The following is a 13,624-nucleotide window of genomic DNA, read 5'->3' as shown; positions in this document are numbered from 1 at the left end:
CTATGTGGGACGTCTAAAGGGTAGTCATTGCTATTGTCCAAGTCTACACTATACTGTATACTTCCATAAAAAGAAAGAATAAAACTTGTTTAAACTTAACAACGCAACTTCCATTCATTATTCATATTCATGATCATTCGATTTATATCCATATCCGTATCCATACTCATCAGGGGAAAAAAAATCATTTGGGGAGACTAGACTAGACTGGACTTGGCGGTTTTTTTTTTTTTTTTTTTTCGCATGCTATGCACAGTCCCGTGTCTTTCGTCTTTCTTTCCCAGGCAGTCTGGCTGGTTTCAGTTCAGTCATTCATGGAGTTCATCTTCATCATCTGTATCGTCTCCTCATCTGTATCATCCGTCTTTTCTCATTCATCGCATCTCATCGCATCCTTTTTGTCTTGTGTCGTCTCATCTCATCTCATCTTATCGCATAAGGGTTAAAAAAATCAAGTGAAACCAGGGGAAAGGGGAAATAGTACAGCGCTGGCAGTGACACAAACAAGTGAATCAGAAAACAATAGTATCAAAGGGGAAGTAACGGCAAAAAAGGGCAAGGGACTCGCAACGCCGACCACTGGGTAATATGAAAAAAGAAAAGAAAAAAAGACAACCTTATCAGACAGCAGACAGAAAAAGGTAGAACAAAGCAAACAGATAGAACGATCAGGGAAAGCAAGGTGAAACACAGCAAGCAGAACAAAACAAAGCAGAACAGAACAACAATGGGTAATCATGCAGAAGTAGATAATACATGTCAAAAAAAAGTTAAAAAAAAAAGTGCCGCAAGAAAGAAAACCAACTATGCAATCACCCGAACCGAACCAGACAAACCATAAGTTTAGTTTTAGTCTATCCACACAATGATGCACGTAGCCATTCAAGGTATGAGTATGACGTCTCGCCAACTATTTAGCATGGTCGATCAGCTCCGCGAACAGCGGTTCCGGAATCTTTCGGACGATCAACACCGTCAAAGCGATGATCTCTTTAGCGTCGAGCGGTGGGAAGGAGCGGAGGATTTTGTTTGGACTGATTGTCTTGTTAGCAGAGTATACTAAAGGATTAAGCTGGTGGGTGGATCCCAGGGTAAGGTAGATATCAGAATATGATAGGTGGATGTGAGGGGTCGAGGTGATCTGTCGGTGTAGATTGTGGGGTTCTTCTTCTTTTTTTTTTTTCGCGTGGGCTTGAAAATAGCTCGTTTTTTGCTCTTTTCTCTTTTCTTGCTTATCGTGGGGGCTGCTCCGTTGCTGGGGTGATTTTTGTTTTTTCGGAGGGGAAGACAAAGAGATGTATGTACTGTATGTACTGTACTGTACGTACCTTGGGCTGTTGAGGATAGTGTCTCTCATGCGGATGAGCTGCGCGACAATGCAAAGGATGTTGAGATGGGGACCGTATGCGAAGAGAAAATCCCAGAGATGGAGAACCTCGGGAAGTGGTGGGGTACAGGCGCAGAGGGTCAGGACGGACGGGAAGGCGTAGAGTTCGGCGTGCATGCCCTTGGAGAACAGGTAAGACGCGAGCTTAGGCTCGATGACTTCGAGGCACCGATCGACGAGGCGCAGTCCACGGTGGACGCCGTCCATGGCGCCGCGGATGTAGCCAGGGCATTCGCGGGTGACGAAGGTATGGAAGAGCGCGTAGGCCTCGACCTCGCTGCGGGCGGCGTAGAGGAACGGCGCGCACAGGACGTTCATGCCCTGCACGTAGATGGCGGAGTCGATGGTGATATTGCTGCCACTGCGGCCCGTGACGCTGCTGCTACTCGGTGTCGCGACGCTCGGTTCGGATTCCTCCTCGGCGATGCTGGGCGGCGTGTTGATAAGCAGCTCGATGTCGCGTCGACGCGCCGACGGGCGGGATTTGGAGCGCAGCTTCTTCCTCTTTTCGTCGTGGAACGTCCACGCGACCGCGTTGAGCAGGCGAATCAGACTGGCTTCCGTGACACGGCGTTTGAACAGCGGATCGGTGGCGAGGGTGCGGAAGGTATCGTTGCGGATCTTCGTATAAGCCGGGGAGCGGCCGCGGTGAATGAGCGAGAGGTAGTTGTCGGTCGGTACGGGGGCGATATCCAACAGGACGAGCCAAAGGTAGACCCGATATGTGGACTAGAGAACCGGTCAGCGGGACGCGTCACGACGCGAAAATACAGGAGGGGAAATAAGATCTAGTATTCCATACCATGCCATCGCCATCAGCTTCCACGCGCGTCGACAACACCAAGTACCGCAGCTCCTGCAGCGCCTCACGAAGATCCCCCCCCACGGGACCATCCCGTAACAAAGACTCCAGCACGGATTTCCTCACTCCCACCCCCGAGCCAGTCTTCCTAGAGCGACGCTGCGTCCCAATAGCCGGAAACTCGCGCGATCCGGCATCGCTATTCGATCGCGCGCGACGATGTGACCGTAACCGCACGGGGGAATCCAACAGGGTGAGTTCCTCCGCGGTCGCGGACGTGCGCGCGGTAGAAGGCTGTGACGTGTAGGGTGTCCTGCTCAACCCGGACGGCAGCGGCGGCTGCGGAGAGTTGGGGGAGAGGACCCCGTGGGACTGAATCTTCCGAAGGCCTCGCATGGCTCGTGGTGATGGGGAACGAGCGAGCGCGGCGAGGTTTAGCTGGGCTTGGGTGGGCTGGGAGGACGACATGGTCGTCGTCGTCGTGCTCGTTTTCGTAGTTCGTCGACGGCGGCGGCGGCGGGCGTCGCCGTGACGCCTTGCAGCGACTTTTGGGTGCTGATGCTGATGCTGGTGCTGGTTGGGTGGCTGGGTAGCGTGGTCGGGGCTGGCTGGTGGTTTGTTCAGGGGAGGGGAAGGAGAGTGAGGGGGGAGATTATGTCTGCCGGAGCCCACCACAAGAACAAACCATCTTCCAAGTTAACCAGAGGAATATTGTCGAGGAAGAGAAGAGAAGAAAGAGGATAAAAAATTGGTGAGATGATAGACAGTCGTCGTCACTCTTAGTGTCTTCTCTTCTTTTCTTTTTTTTTCTGCCGGGTGGAGGAATGCGGGGACAGCAGATCTGTTGCTACGGCATATTCAAGATGATCAATGAATCCTGACGACCCAAAAGAAACCCTGATGGTGAGTTCCCTGATGAGTTCCCTGATGAGTTCCCCCGAGTCAGTACTCAGCTACCCAGCCAAGTCCATTTCAATAGTCCGATCTAGTCCACTGTCTCGGATCCAATTATCCTGCGTCAGACCCGCCCACTTGAGGCGTCATGGGTTGCAGGCCGTCTCATGCATGCGATAGTCAGCTTTTGCTCCACCCAGCGTCGCTTAGTATACACCTAGTAAAGGTTATACCTTCTTACTATTATTAGACCGGCGGTGTCATAACCAGCAGCAACAGGAGCAACAATATACTTCAAGTCTCATTATACGTGAATCGTGGCTGCCAGAGCGATCTATGCATACAGAAATTCCAGCCCAAAACGCCAAATTCCACCATCATCATTATTAAGATTGCGCTCGTCCCTGGGACGCTGCGTTGGAAGTCGTACCGCCCATGATCCCGTCAACGAATTCATGGTATTTGAAAACATCGCCCCTCTTCGACCCTCCAGACATCTTGGCCCCAAACGCCCGGCGACCGGTGAACCCACTCAAGACCTGGTTAATCTCCCTCTCACTGAGGGGCCGCTCGCCGTCCTCGGGGGCCGTATGAAGCAGCGCATCCCGTAGTTCATTCACATCAATCTGACCGCTATCGTCCTCATCAAACGCCGCCAAGGCATTGACGAGCTCCTGTCGCGACGAAAGGGGATCCAGCAGCGTGGAGAGTATGTTCAGGAACGTCGGGAAATTGATTGTCTGCGGCGAACCCGGGGGGAAGAACTGTGAGAGCGAAGATGGGTCCTGACCTGAATCCACGGTACCGTCAGTATCTGTACCACGGTATCCAAGAGGGGGGAGACAGGATAATACGCACCAACATTAGACAACACATCCGCGACGTCCTCCCTATCAACAGAGCCATCATTATCTCGATCTAAAACCTGAAACGCCTCTCTAATCTCTCTCAACTGCACAGGTGACAAGCGTGAGGCAGCATCAGACGACCTCCCCCCCATCATGCCCTGCGTTCTAACACCCGAGAAGCTCGAGGCGGGTCGGTCGGGGGAGGCGGCAGCGCCCCGAGTCGGCGACGGGGACACCTCTCGAGTGAAGCGCGGCTGGGGAATCGGATCCCTGCTCTTGGGCGAACCATCCTCGTCGGCGGCTGTGTATGATTGATTCAGTTTGCTTGGGGACACCACCGGGGTGTAGCCACGGCTGGGGGAGCTTCCCGGGGTGCTGGGTCGGCCTGTCTGCGCGGCGGGCGGGGAGTTGGACGTTGACGGTCGACGGAAGGGGGACGCGCGGGGGGAGGCGAATGATAGCGGGGAGGGTTTGAATGGGGCGTTGGAGGGGACCTGGAAAGGAAATGTTAGAAAGGGCCTTTCTGAAAGTCTAGAAGGTGAATATTTACCATGATGAATAGAAGCACTCAACTCTGTGAGTGTTTCCAGAATTGACTCTTGACTATGGAGAAGGAGATAGTTCTCCGACAAGCAAATCCTTGCAGCGAAGAGAAAATAGTCAGCGAGTAGGCTGGGTCTCAAGCCTTTCTCAGAAAGGTTTATTATTTCGACAATATCAGTTCACAAGTGTTGCGATAACATTCAGATGCAATGATAACCAGGCTGACAAGTATGGTTCCCAGAAAGGCAAAACAGCCAAACAAACAATCAGTCACGAGTCGGCCCGGCACCAGGGCACGTGCGGGGCTTGGCACGAAGATCGACCTTTACTTAGATCTGTCTGATCGTCCTACAAATCTGACCAGTGTACTCTAGAGTGTGTATATTCCTGATAGATAGGTATTTGTTATGGATAGTTGGATTGGAAATATTTGGTAATGTGAAAGAAAAAAGTGGTGGTATTAAATGAAATAGAATGCGATGTCGCTGTATCTGCTAATCAAGTCAAACATGCTAAGATCTTATATCCATCAGAGAAAAAGTGAACAGTAAAAATAAACAGAAGAAGAAAAGTTAATGAAGAAAAAAAGAAGAAGAAGAAGCAATCGCTGTCATATCTACCACCATAATCCGAAAGGAGCCGAAAAAAAACTTCGTGTCAGAACTGTATTCATGCAAGGTGAACTGATAGTAAAGACAGCTGGCGAGACCGGACGGAAGCGAGTGCTCCTCTTCGATCTCTTTCTTGTTGAAATGGACAGGATCGAACCAGGATGGATCCAGCTAAGGGAAAGGAAAATCTACACCATGCCCATGAAGGCGACACCAAGACAGAGTGCCATGAAGCAGCTCACCAGAGCCACGTCAGGCCGACCGACGGTCTCCCACGCCCCAGAGGTCATCTTAGCGCTGCCGGCCGTGATGTTCGTGTTAGAGAATTTCGCGCCGCATTTTTCGTTCATGTTTTTGGCCGATTGCAGATACGATCGCGTGAGGGGTTGGCCATCGACCTCTGCCCACCGGCCGAAAATATCGAGAGAGGCCTGCACGCATTCGTTACAGTCTGGATAAGGGTCTTTGAGAAGAGAGACGCCGTATGGCAGGGAGTAAATATCGTAGTTGGCCGCGTTGGATCGGTTTTTGACAGCGTCGACGAAACAGTAGTCCTTCGTGTCCGGGTTCTTGAGGCAGCTTGCGCGATAGACGGGCTCGTAGATGATCAGGTCGGTGTATGCATTGACGATGTTCGGGTTGCCGTTTCGGTAGTCCTTCCCGCAGTGGTCATCTTTGATCAGATCCTTGGCCATTTTGCGCATGGTGGTGGAACATTTTTTGACGTCCGCGTTACAGGACTGATCCAAAATCCGGGAGGTGGCGGGCGCCGAAGAGAGTGTGTGAAAGAAAGAGGTGGAGTCGTGCAGGAGTAGGGAGATGCCATGGCAGTCATTGATGGACTTATCGTTGAGGAATTTTTTGAAGAACTTGGGGCAACTTGCGACAGTGAAATTCTTGAGGATGCTGGTATCGAACGGTAGGGGAACCGAGTCGATGGTGGATGTGTCGATGGGGGATCGCCGTGTCAGACCCGATAGGGACAGGTCGTATTCGCCAATTTCTTCCTCTGATGCGTCCGAATGCGATTGGTGCGCGCCCTCTTTGTCCGAGTCCTGCTTTCCCCGATTCCCCTCGTGGGCGATCAGATGCTCCCACGGTGCCTGATCTTGTGGTGGAGCTCCATCGGATCGGTCTTGTTGATCAACACCGACGATCTCTCCACCCTGGAAAGGTGACGGGTCCGATTGAGCGTCTGAAGGCAGCGCCGATGCTGCGACAGATGTTATCGCGATGGTCGCCAACAGGTACAGGGAGAAGCGGGACGCAATTCGCTGAGGAGCCTGACAGTGCATATTGGCGCGCCACGGTCGGAATTGGGCGCCAGCGATCTACACGACGGATGATGGGTGAATGAATGACGAGAGAATGAAGCGATTCCAACGGAGAGGATGACGTCCGAAATGAAAGACCGGGACTAACAAAGAACGCAAGAGGAAGGAGGGGGGTTTGGCTATTGAGACATTGCACCAGCGTCCCGTCCGATGTGACAACTATTATAGGGGAGGGGGGAGGACAATTAAGAGAGATTTAATCACTGATGACAACGAGAGAATATCATTTAGATAGAAAGGAAAAAGAAATAAACCCTTGCATCCATGAAAGAAAACGAGCGCACCGTTTGGTGGTGAGGAGATGAGAAGAGTGTCAGCCCGGCGAAGAGAAAAAAGAAAGAATTAGTAGGCAACTACCTAAGAACCCCAAGTATTATAATAATAACATTAACTGAATGATACATCGACAACAGTCCAGACTACAGACTACAGACCAGGGCTCCGCTACTGTAGGGACCCAAGGTCACTGCCCGTGACTGGAGGTATTTTAATTAATCCTCGACTCATTTGATTCGCCTAGTTCGACTAATCATCTCCATCAATGCAGTCCGGGAAATTATTTCCTTTGACAGCCTGACTCAGGGGTCCCCACGAGATGGAAAAGTCTGCTTTCCAACACTCGTCCCTGATTACATGACTTCCCTAGCAAGCAAAACAGGGCTGCGTGTTGGGATGGCGGACTCCGGGTTGCACGACAGGAAGTCACCCGAGAGACCGTGGACCAGTGCGCAAACACCCTGGTCTATCCGACCCTGTTTTGGTGGGTCTCAGGCTATCCTCTGGTGTCGCTTCTCTCAAGGATCAAGCTCATCAGGGAGCAATTCTCGTACTCCAGGGACCATCCCAGAGATACAAAGGGAAAGAAACATTTTGATCGAGATGACGGATGCGATACACCCCGTGGGAGAATGAGCCTCCCAGAGCGTCGGAGAAACTATCGGCCTTCATATCGATCATGAGGTGGATTCCTGGGTCAATTGGGGATGGAACCGGGTTGAGAGGCTGTTCAGACTCCCAATAGTCATCCTCGAAGGGATTTGGAGGATGCCTGGAGCCGACCGGGCTGGGGACATTCTCGTGATCCCAACTGCAGCAGGACCGGTGATCATCGTGGTTGTCTCCTCAATAGTCGATCAAATGTTTTGACAGCCAAGACGAACGGCGGTCTGGACCGGACACTAGACTCGGCCGGGACCCACCCAGAGACCGTGGGAGGCAAAAGTCCCAGTTCCGACATTCCATTCCGTATTGGATAGAACAATCGAGGTGGTGTTGCACAAACTGTTGGGATCTTGACGATGGCAGCAAGTGATCTTACCCTCATGTGGCCTTGAATACTAGGCTGATCATTGATTGATCAGGGGGACAGCCACGATGGATTCATCATTGGCCTGCATATTGAATGCCTGTTTATGTTTCAGAACATTGAACCATAAGTTTGATCGGTCGCTCAATTGTTGTTACAGAGTATAAAGGTGTATCGATTTTCATTCGGCTTCGGCCGGAGAATCTCTCCGTAGACTGATGACTGAGGCTGTCAGGTTTACATCTTTCAGGCTCCCAGGCCCCAAGGCTCTCAATGAGGTCGACGTGGGCCCAGACCTGCCGATCATATATACATCTTTGATCAGCTTGAGGATACAAACGATCAGCTAGATTGAGCTACTCCGTTATGTTAGCTAGTCCAGATTGTTAGAATGGAAGGAGAGTAGCAAGAAGCTATTTGGCTATTCAATGGAAAGCATATTCAAGCTTTTGTAAGAATAAGTACATGTTTGCCTCATCATGACATGATTTTTGCCTTACCTTTTAGGCATGTCGGGACTCTCATGGATCTATATCACTCATCTCTTACTTTACTCCATCCCTCACTTTGCTCCATCTCTCACTTTACTCCATCTTTCACTTTGCTCCACCTCTCACTTCGCTCCACCTCGCCATCACTCCATCTCTTACTTTACTCCATCTCTTACTTTACTCCATCCCTCACTTTGCTCCATCTCTCAATTTACTCCATCTCTCACTTTGCTCCACCTCTCACTTCGCTCCACCTCGCCATCACTCCATCTCTCACTTTACTCTTGATCCTTCTTTTCATCTCTCTTTCAACCCTGGAAACCCCTACATCATACAGTGCAACACCAATATTTTACTTTCAGACGCCAGTCCGCTGATTTACGACAAAATAACAACAATGCTGCGAAAGGCGTTCGAGAAGGAGAAGGTGCCTGAAGACCTACTAGAGCAGGCGGGTGAGCTCACTCAGCTACCCAGAAAGGATCTCAAAAAGGTTATCAGGAGTCTTCTCAGAAGTGACCTTGCGGAACATGAGGATATGTACATGATCTTTTTGAAAACAAAGGCGGAGGGAATGTATCACGGCAGAGACAGGCAGTGGGAATGTCTCGCTAGGCTCCAGTGCCTTGTCAACATCGACCGCGAAACTGCCCAGCAGACTCTTGCAAATCTCAAGAAGCCAGGCAACATTCTGCAGGCGCTCGAGAGTCTCATGCAAAAGTCCAAGATTACGGAGCAGGATGGGAAGCGTGCCATTCTCCAGTTTGTCTTGAACTGTTCACAAGCACGAGCAGCCAGATGTTTCCAGTCTTCACTATCCATTACGGACATGATACATGGTGCTCATGAGACTCGCGAAGTCTCGGAACAAGCGTCTTTAGTCGCACAGCAAGCATACCTTCTGCTCCTTGAGCCGGAAAATGTGGAGCACATTTGCGCACAGGAGATTATTGCGGTCAGTGATACCGCCAGCCTCTATGACATCGTGGAGAGACGAGGAATTACCCGCGCCATCGTGCCCTTGTTGAGAGAATGGAAGGAAATATACTTTCAAGAAGTCCAGGATATCATCGACAGTGGATATGGGGATAGTTTACAGGCTGCTCAGACTGAATATCTCACCCGGCTGCTCATGAAAGAATACAAGGTTGATCGTGCACACGCAAAAAGCGAGCTAGAAGCGCATCATGGGAGCATAGACGAAGCTGGCAAAGCCTGTAAGGCGCACGCGGAATGCGCAAGCAAGCGGCTCAAGGTTGATCCTGTGATTCCCACCCGCGACACACAAAATGCTCCCAATGTCACACCGCAAACCCGCGTCATTGCTGTTCTGGGCGTTGATGAACCTTCGAGCGCCTCAAAGGCAGCAAGCCCATCCCTGGGTGACGGGTGGATGGTATCCGATTTCTACTTGTGGCTGCATGTTCTCGACGGCATGGGTAAAGACCAAAAATGGATCACCTCGATGTCTCCCGATTATCTTTTGCAAAAATACGGCAAAGAAGACAAGGTGACGCTAGAAGTAATTGATGACGATGAACCAGAGGTGACGAAGCCCGTGCGAACAAAATGGGCGTCTGGGTTCATCCATGGGGATCCGTTTGAAACCCGAAAAGTCGTTCTCGATGAGAACCTGTTACCTCAGGTACTGGCAAAGGTTACGATCGGACCGAAAGGAGACGACCTGCGAGACTTCTTCATGCAGCAACTAAAGAATACGATGGCCGATGCCGCAGAATTTGGAGATGACGTACTTATCATGATTTTCTCACACGGCGATTATGATTCTGCCGGTGGCTTATGCCTCGGTGTTGATCTGCTTACCGACGGCGACTGTGAACAAAAGTACCTGAAACCCAGCCATATCGCATCCATTCTCTCGGAATTCCCAAGCGTCCGGACGACTATGTTTATGACATCGTGTTTTTCCGGTCATTGGGTTGAGACCACAGATTTCAGCGGCAAAAATTTGACAGCGACAACCCTTGCAGCAGCAGAAACGGAACAGGAACCATTCGGTTTTGCATGGTCGAATTCGCAGAGACACGCTGGCGGGCTATTTTCATCGGCCGCAATTTCCGAGCTCGTGAAAGAACCACCCTTTCTTCCCCCTGCTCCGGATGAGGACACATCCCGCGAGTACCGGGAATTGACGACTGCCCTGGTAGCAGAAATGCACCGGCTCTGTCTACCAGTTAACATCGACTACGGTTACGGATCCTCCCCTGTCTTTAGCGACCCAGAATCGCAGGAAAAGTTTTGGAAAAGGACGGGCTACAGTCTGCACCACTACAAAGAGAACTACGACAAGTTACCCACGGCGTTGGCCTCTGATCCCCACCCAAAGCGGGATAGGAAAAAGTTTGAAGCAGGCTTCATCGACGGTGACGATCCGGAGATCGTTGCCTGGAAGGAGCGCTATCCCCTCGTCGTCGATGAAGACTTCCCTGAAGCGACCGGTGGCTACGGAAGGACTGCCCGGGGTCTGCTTTCCCCCTGGTCTCTGAAGTACCTAATGCGGCAGTACTCTAGTTCCAACCCAGGGCATCAGACGATTGAGCACCAAGTGGTATTCCGAACGATCCGCGAATACTACGAAGGTCTCTTAGACGTCCGCGGGAAGCTGCGCCTGCGCCGCGTGCTCATCAATCGGCTCCAAATGAACAAGAGAGCCAACCAGTATGCCAAGATCCTGGGACTGTACTGGATTCCCAATATCGAGGATTGGTTTCAGGCCCAGACATCTCGGGCGTATGAATACTCCACCTTCCAAGATTATTCCCGCAAGGTAGCACAATCTGGTATCTTCCATGATGGAAAGATAGGGCCATATTATCGAAAACCGTCACAATACCTCGCTGCCGCCATGGCAATTGCCGCTTACAGTGAAGATGACGTGGATGCTGCGATTAAGAGAATCTGGCAAGCGCGTCATAGCAAGCAGCTAGATGATCCGATAACGCTGAGCCTCAGGGAGACTGGCCGCTACGTTCAATCAATCTCGAGTATCAAGTCGCTGTTGCAGAAGCCCCGGGACAAACGTCCTGCGTTGTCCGATGCTGAATGGAGCGGACTCTCATCGTCCGCGGCAAGATGAGTTCAGTAGTGCTAGTCAATGCGATGAATTTGGGATGACAAGCTGTCCGAGTATGGGACCTAGATCCCTCCACTGCACTTGCATTTAGATGTTCTTCCAATAGTCGCACACAGCAACACCGTAATTCAAGTCATGGCAAGACATATGTCCTTAGTCCGCAGTAGGTCAAGCAGGTCACTTTTTATGAATTAGTCACATGCAATCCATAGAAAATAACGCAATGAGAGAGAATCCACAGCTAGAATGCTTTACTAGATTCAACAATACTTAGCATGAATCAAAGGTTAAAGGGTAAATATTATAGATCAAAATCTAGATCAAAATCAAAGACCAAAAATAAAGATTAAAATGGAAGAAAGAAGAATGGAACGGATGTGACCGACCGGCCGGCACCGCCAATCAAGGCCCCCGAATGCTCCATCTCCACCGGCGCCGAACTTGATCGCATTTGGCCAACATCGATCTTTCCTGACTAACCAGCCTGGATGACTTCTATTCAGATCTGACATATCCAGTCTGTCTCAATTAAATCAAACCCTGAATTAACAGACCTGTCGATATTCCTCGAGCTCATTCTTGTTCTTCCCCGCCCTTTCCCCGTGCGTGTCAAGATCAACCCCTCCGTCATGTCCGCAGATCCTGTGGTCCCCGAGACAAGGGTCCTGGCGATTGCCAGTCATGTAAGTATGCCACGGAATAACGTTAACCGACGCGTGATATCTATGATGCTAATCGGGCCAAATGACAGGTAGCCTATGGGTATGTTCATGTTCTGACTCTGTTAACCCAGAGGCAACTCTCATACGGCCCGGAGGGTGCCCCCCCCCCCGCAATTTTGATATCGGGGGAGCTGAAATCCCTACCACCGCCATCTAAACAGGCCATGGCGACTAATTTTCTGGTGTTAGATATGTCGGGAACAAAATGGCTACGGCGGTCATGCAACTACTGGGTTGCGACGTGGCCGCATTGAACACCGTCCATTTCAGTGAGTCATCGGAAGTCACCATCGATGACGCGAATGAATCCTCCAGCTGATCAGAAGTCTAGGCAACCACACCGGATACCGGCAATTCAAGGGCACGCGCGCCACTGCGGATGAGATCACTACCATCTATGAAGGCATGCGCCAGAGCAATCTCACCGACTTCGATGTCATGCTGTCCGGGTACGCCCCCAGCGCCGCTGCCGTGGAGGCGGTCGGAGCTATTGGCATGGATCTCCAGCGTAAGACTGAGAAGAACCCTGGATCGTTCTTCTGGGGTAAGGTCCTACCGCCAATTTGTGTTTCCTTTTTTTCTGACAACCCCTAGTGTTGGACCCTGTCATGGGAGACCAGGGCCGTCTATATGTGAATGATGATGTGGTTCCCGCCTACAAAAAGGTCATCCATCATGCCGACTTGATTCTACCCAATCAATTTGAAGCCGAGTACGCGACCCTTCTTTGCTCTTATCTTTTTTCCTTTGTCTCTTTCTCGCGTTGGATGGGGGCCCAATCCAATCCTGTGTCTGGTCAACTAACCCATGCAGAGTTCTCTCCGGAGTCAAAATCACCTCTCTCAGCACCCTCGCCGAAGCCATCAGCGCAATCCACAAGACCTACAATGTCCCCCACGTCATCATCACCTCCGTGCAACTATCCGACCTCACCACCAACCCATCCACCACTACCTCACCCACCACCCTCACAGTCATCGGATCCACGACCCGCTCCGACGGCTCCCCGCGCCTCTTCCGCGTGGACGTCCCCGCCCTAGACTGCTACTTCAGCGGCACAGGCGACATGTTCGCCGCACTGACAGTCGCGCGACTCCGTGAAGCCGTCTTCGCCGCCTCACCCACTCTCCGAACGACGCGATCCTGGGTCTCCCCCGACGACGTCAAGGCAACGGATCTCCCCCTGGCCCAGTCGACCGTCAAGGTCCTGGCCAGCATGCACAACGTGCTGGAGAAGACCATGGAGGCGCGCAATGCGGAGCTAGCCGCCACGCCGACCGCCCCGGACGACGATGCCCTCGCTCAGGTAGACGCCCAGAAGCGCCTCCATCTCCGCCAGACGAAAGCCGCGGAGGTGCGCGTGGTGCGGAATGCGCGGTTCCTCCGTGAGCCTACGGTGGAGTTTCACCCGCAGGAGTGGAAGGAGGAGGATCTACCTCGGTAGAGCACATACACTGAAAGTATAAAAGATTAAAGACTAGCATTAGACGCATTATACCGATGTCATGATACGAATAGATTATTTCAACAGATATATACATATACACATGTGCCTTTGATGGCTTTTGACTCATCCCTGTAAGGGAAGTATC

At 51.4% G+C, this 13,624-nt stretch overlaps 6 protein-coding genes across 6 annotated transcripts; 2 read left to right on the top strand and 4 right to left on the bottom strand.

Moving 5' to 3' along the window:
* Nucleotides 1–234: 234 nt before the first annotated feature.
* On the bottom strand, nucleotides 235–1,060 carry BDW47DRAFT_99124 (uncharacterized protein). The gene has a single exon (XM_024820821.1). It carries the CDS (start codon nucleotides 737–739, stop codon nucleotides 452–454), a length of 288 nt encoding a protein of 95 aa, XP_024675483.1. The 5' UTR covers nucleotides 740–1,060; the 3' UTR covers nucleotides 235–451.
* On the bottom strand, nucleotides 825–3,043 carry BDW47DRAFT_55433 (putative mitotic check point protein). Its single transcript, XM_024819301.1, has 3 exons — nucleotides 2,190–3,043; nucleotides 1,329–2,116; nucleotides 825–1,034 (listed from the first exon to the last, which is right to left on the bottom strand). Exons 1-3 carry the CDS (start codon nucleotides 2,655–2,657, stop codon nucleotides 911–913), a joined length of 1,380 nt encoding a protein of 459 aa, XP_024675482.1. The 5' UTR covers nucleotides 2,658–3,043; the 3' UTR covers nucleotides 825–910.
* A 109-nt stretch (nucleotides 3,044–3,152) lies between these two features.
* Nucleotides 3,153–4,693, bottom strand: BDW47DRAFT_55436 (putative calmodulin). Its single transcript, XM_024819302.1, has 3 exons — nucleotides 4,482–4,693; nucleotides 3,942–4,425; nucleotides 3,153–3,873 (listed from the first exon to the last, which is right to left on the bottom strand). The coding sequence occupies exons 1-3, from the start codon at nucleotides 4,482–4,484 to the stop codon at nucleotides 3,470–3,472; spliced, it is 891 nt and encodes a 296-aa protein (XP_024675481.1). The 5' UTR covers nucleotides 4,485–4,693; the 3' UTR covers nucleotides 3,153–3,469.
* Nucleotides 4,694–4,881: 188 nt separating this feature from the next.
* BDW47DRAFT_99119 (uncharacterized protein) lies at nucleotides 4,882–6,788 on the bottom strand. Its single transcript, XM_024820820.1, has one exon. The coding sequence runs from the start codon at nucleotides 6,378–6,380 to the stop codon at nucleotides 5,274–5,276; it is 1,107 nt and encodes a 368-aa protein (XP_024675480.1). The 5' UTR covers nucleotides 6,381–6,788; the 3' UTR covers nucleotides 4,882–5,273.
* Nucleotides 6,789–8,264: 1,476 nt separating this feature from the next.
* Nucleotides 8,265–11,547, top strand: BDW47DRAFT_99117 (uncharacterized protein). The gene has a single exon (XM_024820819.1). The coding sequence runs from the start codon at nucleotides 8,614–8,616 to the stop codon at nucleotides 11,311–11,313; it is 2,700 nt and encodes an 899-aa protein (XP_024675479.1). The 5' UTR covers nucleotides 8,265–8,613; the 3' UTR covers nucleotides 11,314–11,547.
* Nucleotides 11,548–11,808: 261 nt separating this feature from the next.
* Nucleotides 11,809–13,521, top strand: BDW47DRAFT_99116 (pyridoxal kinase). Its single transcript, XM_024820818.1, has 6 exons — nucleotides 11,809–11,993; nucleotides 12,062–12,072; nucleotides 12,222–12,301; nucleotides 12,364–12,576; nucleotides 12,627–12,744; nucleotides 12,846–13,521. Exons 1-6 carry the CDS (start codon nucleotides 11,940–11,942, stop codon nucleotides 13,474–13,476), a joined length of 1,107 nt encoding a protein of 368 aa, XP_024675478.1. The 5' UTR covers nucleotides 11,809–11,939; the 3' UTR covers nucleotides 13,477–13,521.
* Nucleotides 13,522–13,624: the final 103 nt, after the last annotated feature.

This window comes from Aspergillus candidus, assembly GCF_002847045.1.
Source record: "Aspergillus candidus strain CBS 102.13 unplaced genomic scaffold BDW47scaffold_4, whole genome shotgun sequence".
NCBI classification, from domain to species: Eukaryota; Fungi; Ascomycota; class Eurotiomycetes; order Eurotiales; family Aspergillaceae; genus Aspergillus; species Aspergillus candidus.
The sequence above is the reverse complement of the archived record's forward strand: the minus strand, read 5'-3'. Positions and strand labels throughout refer to the sequence as shown.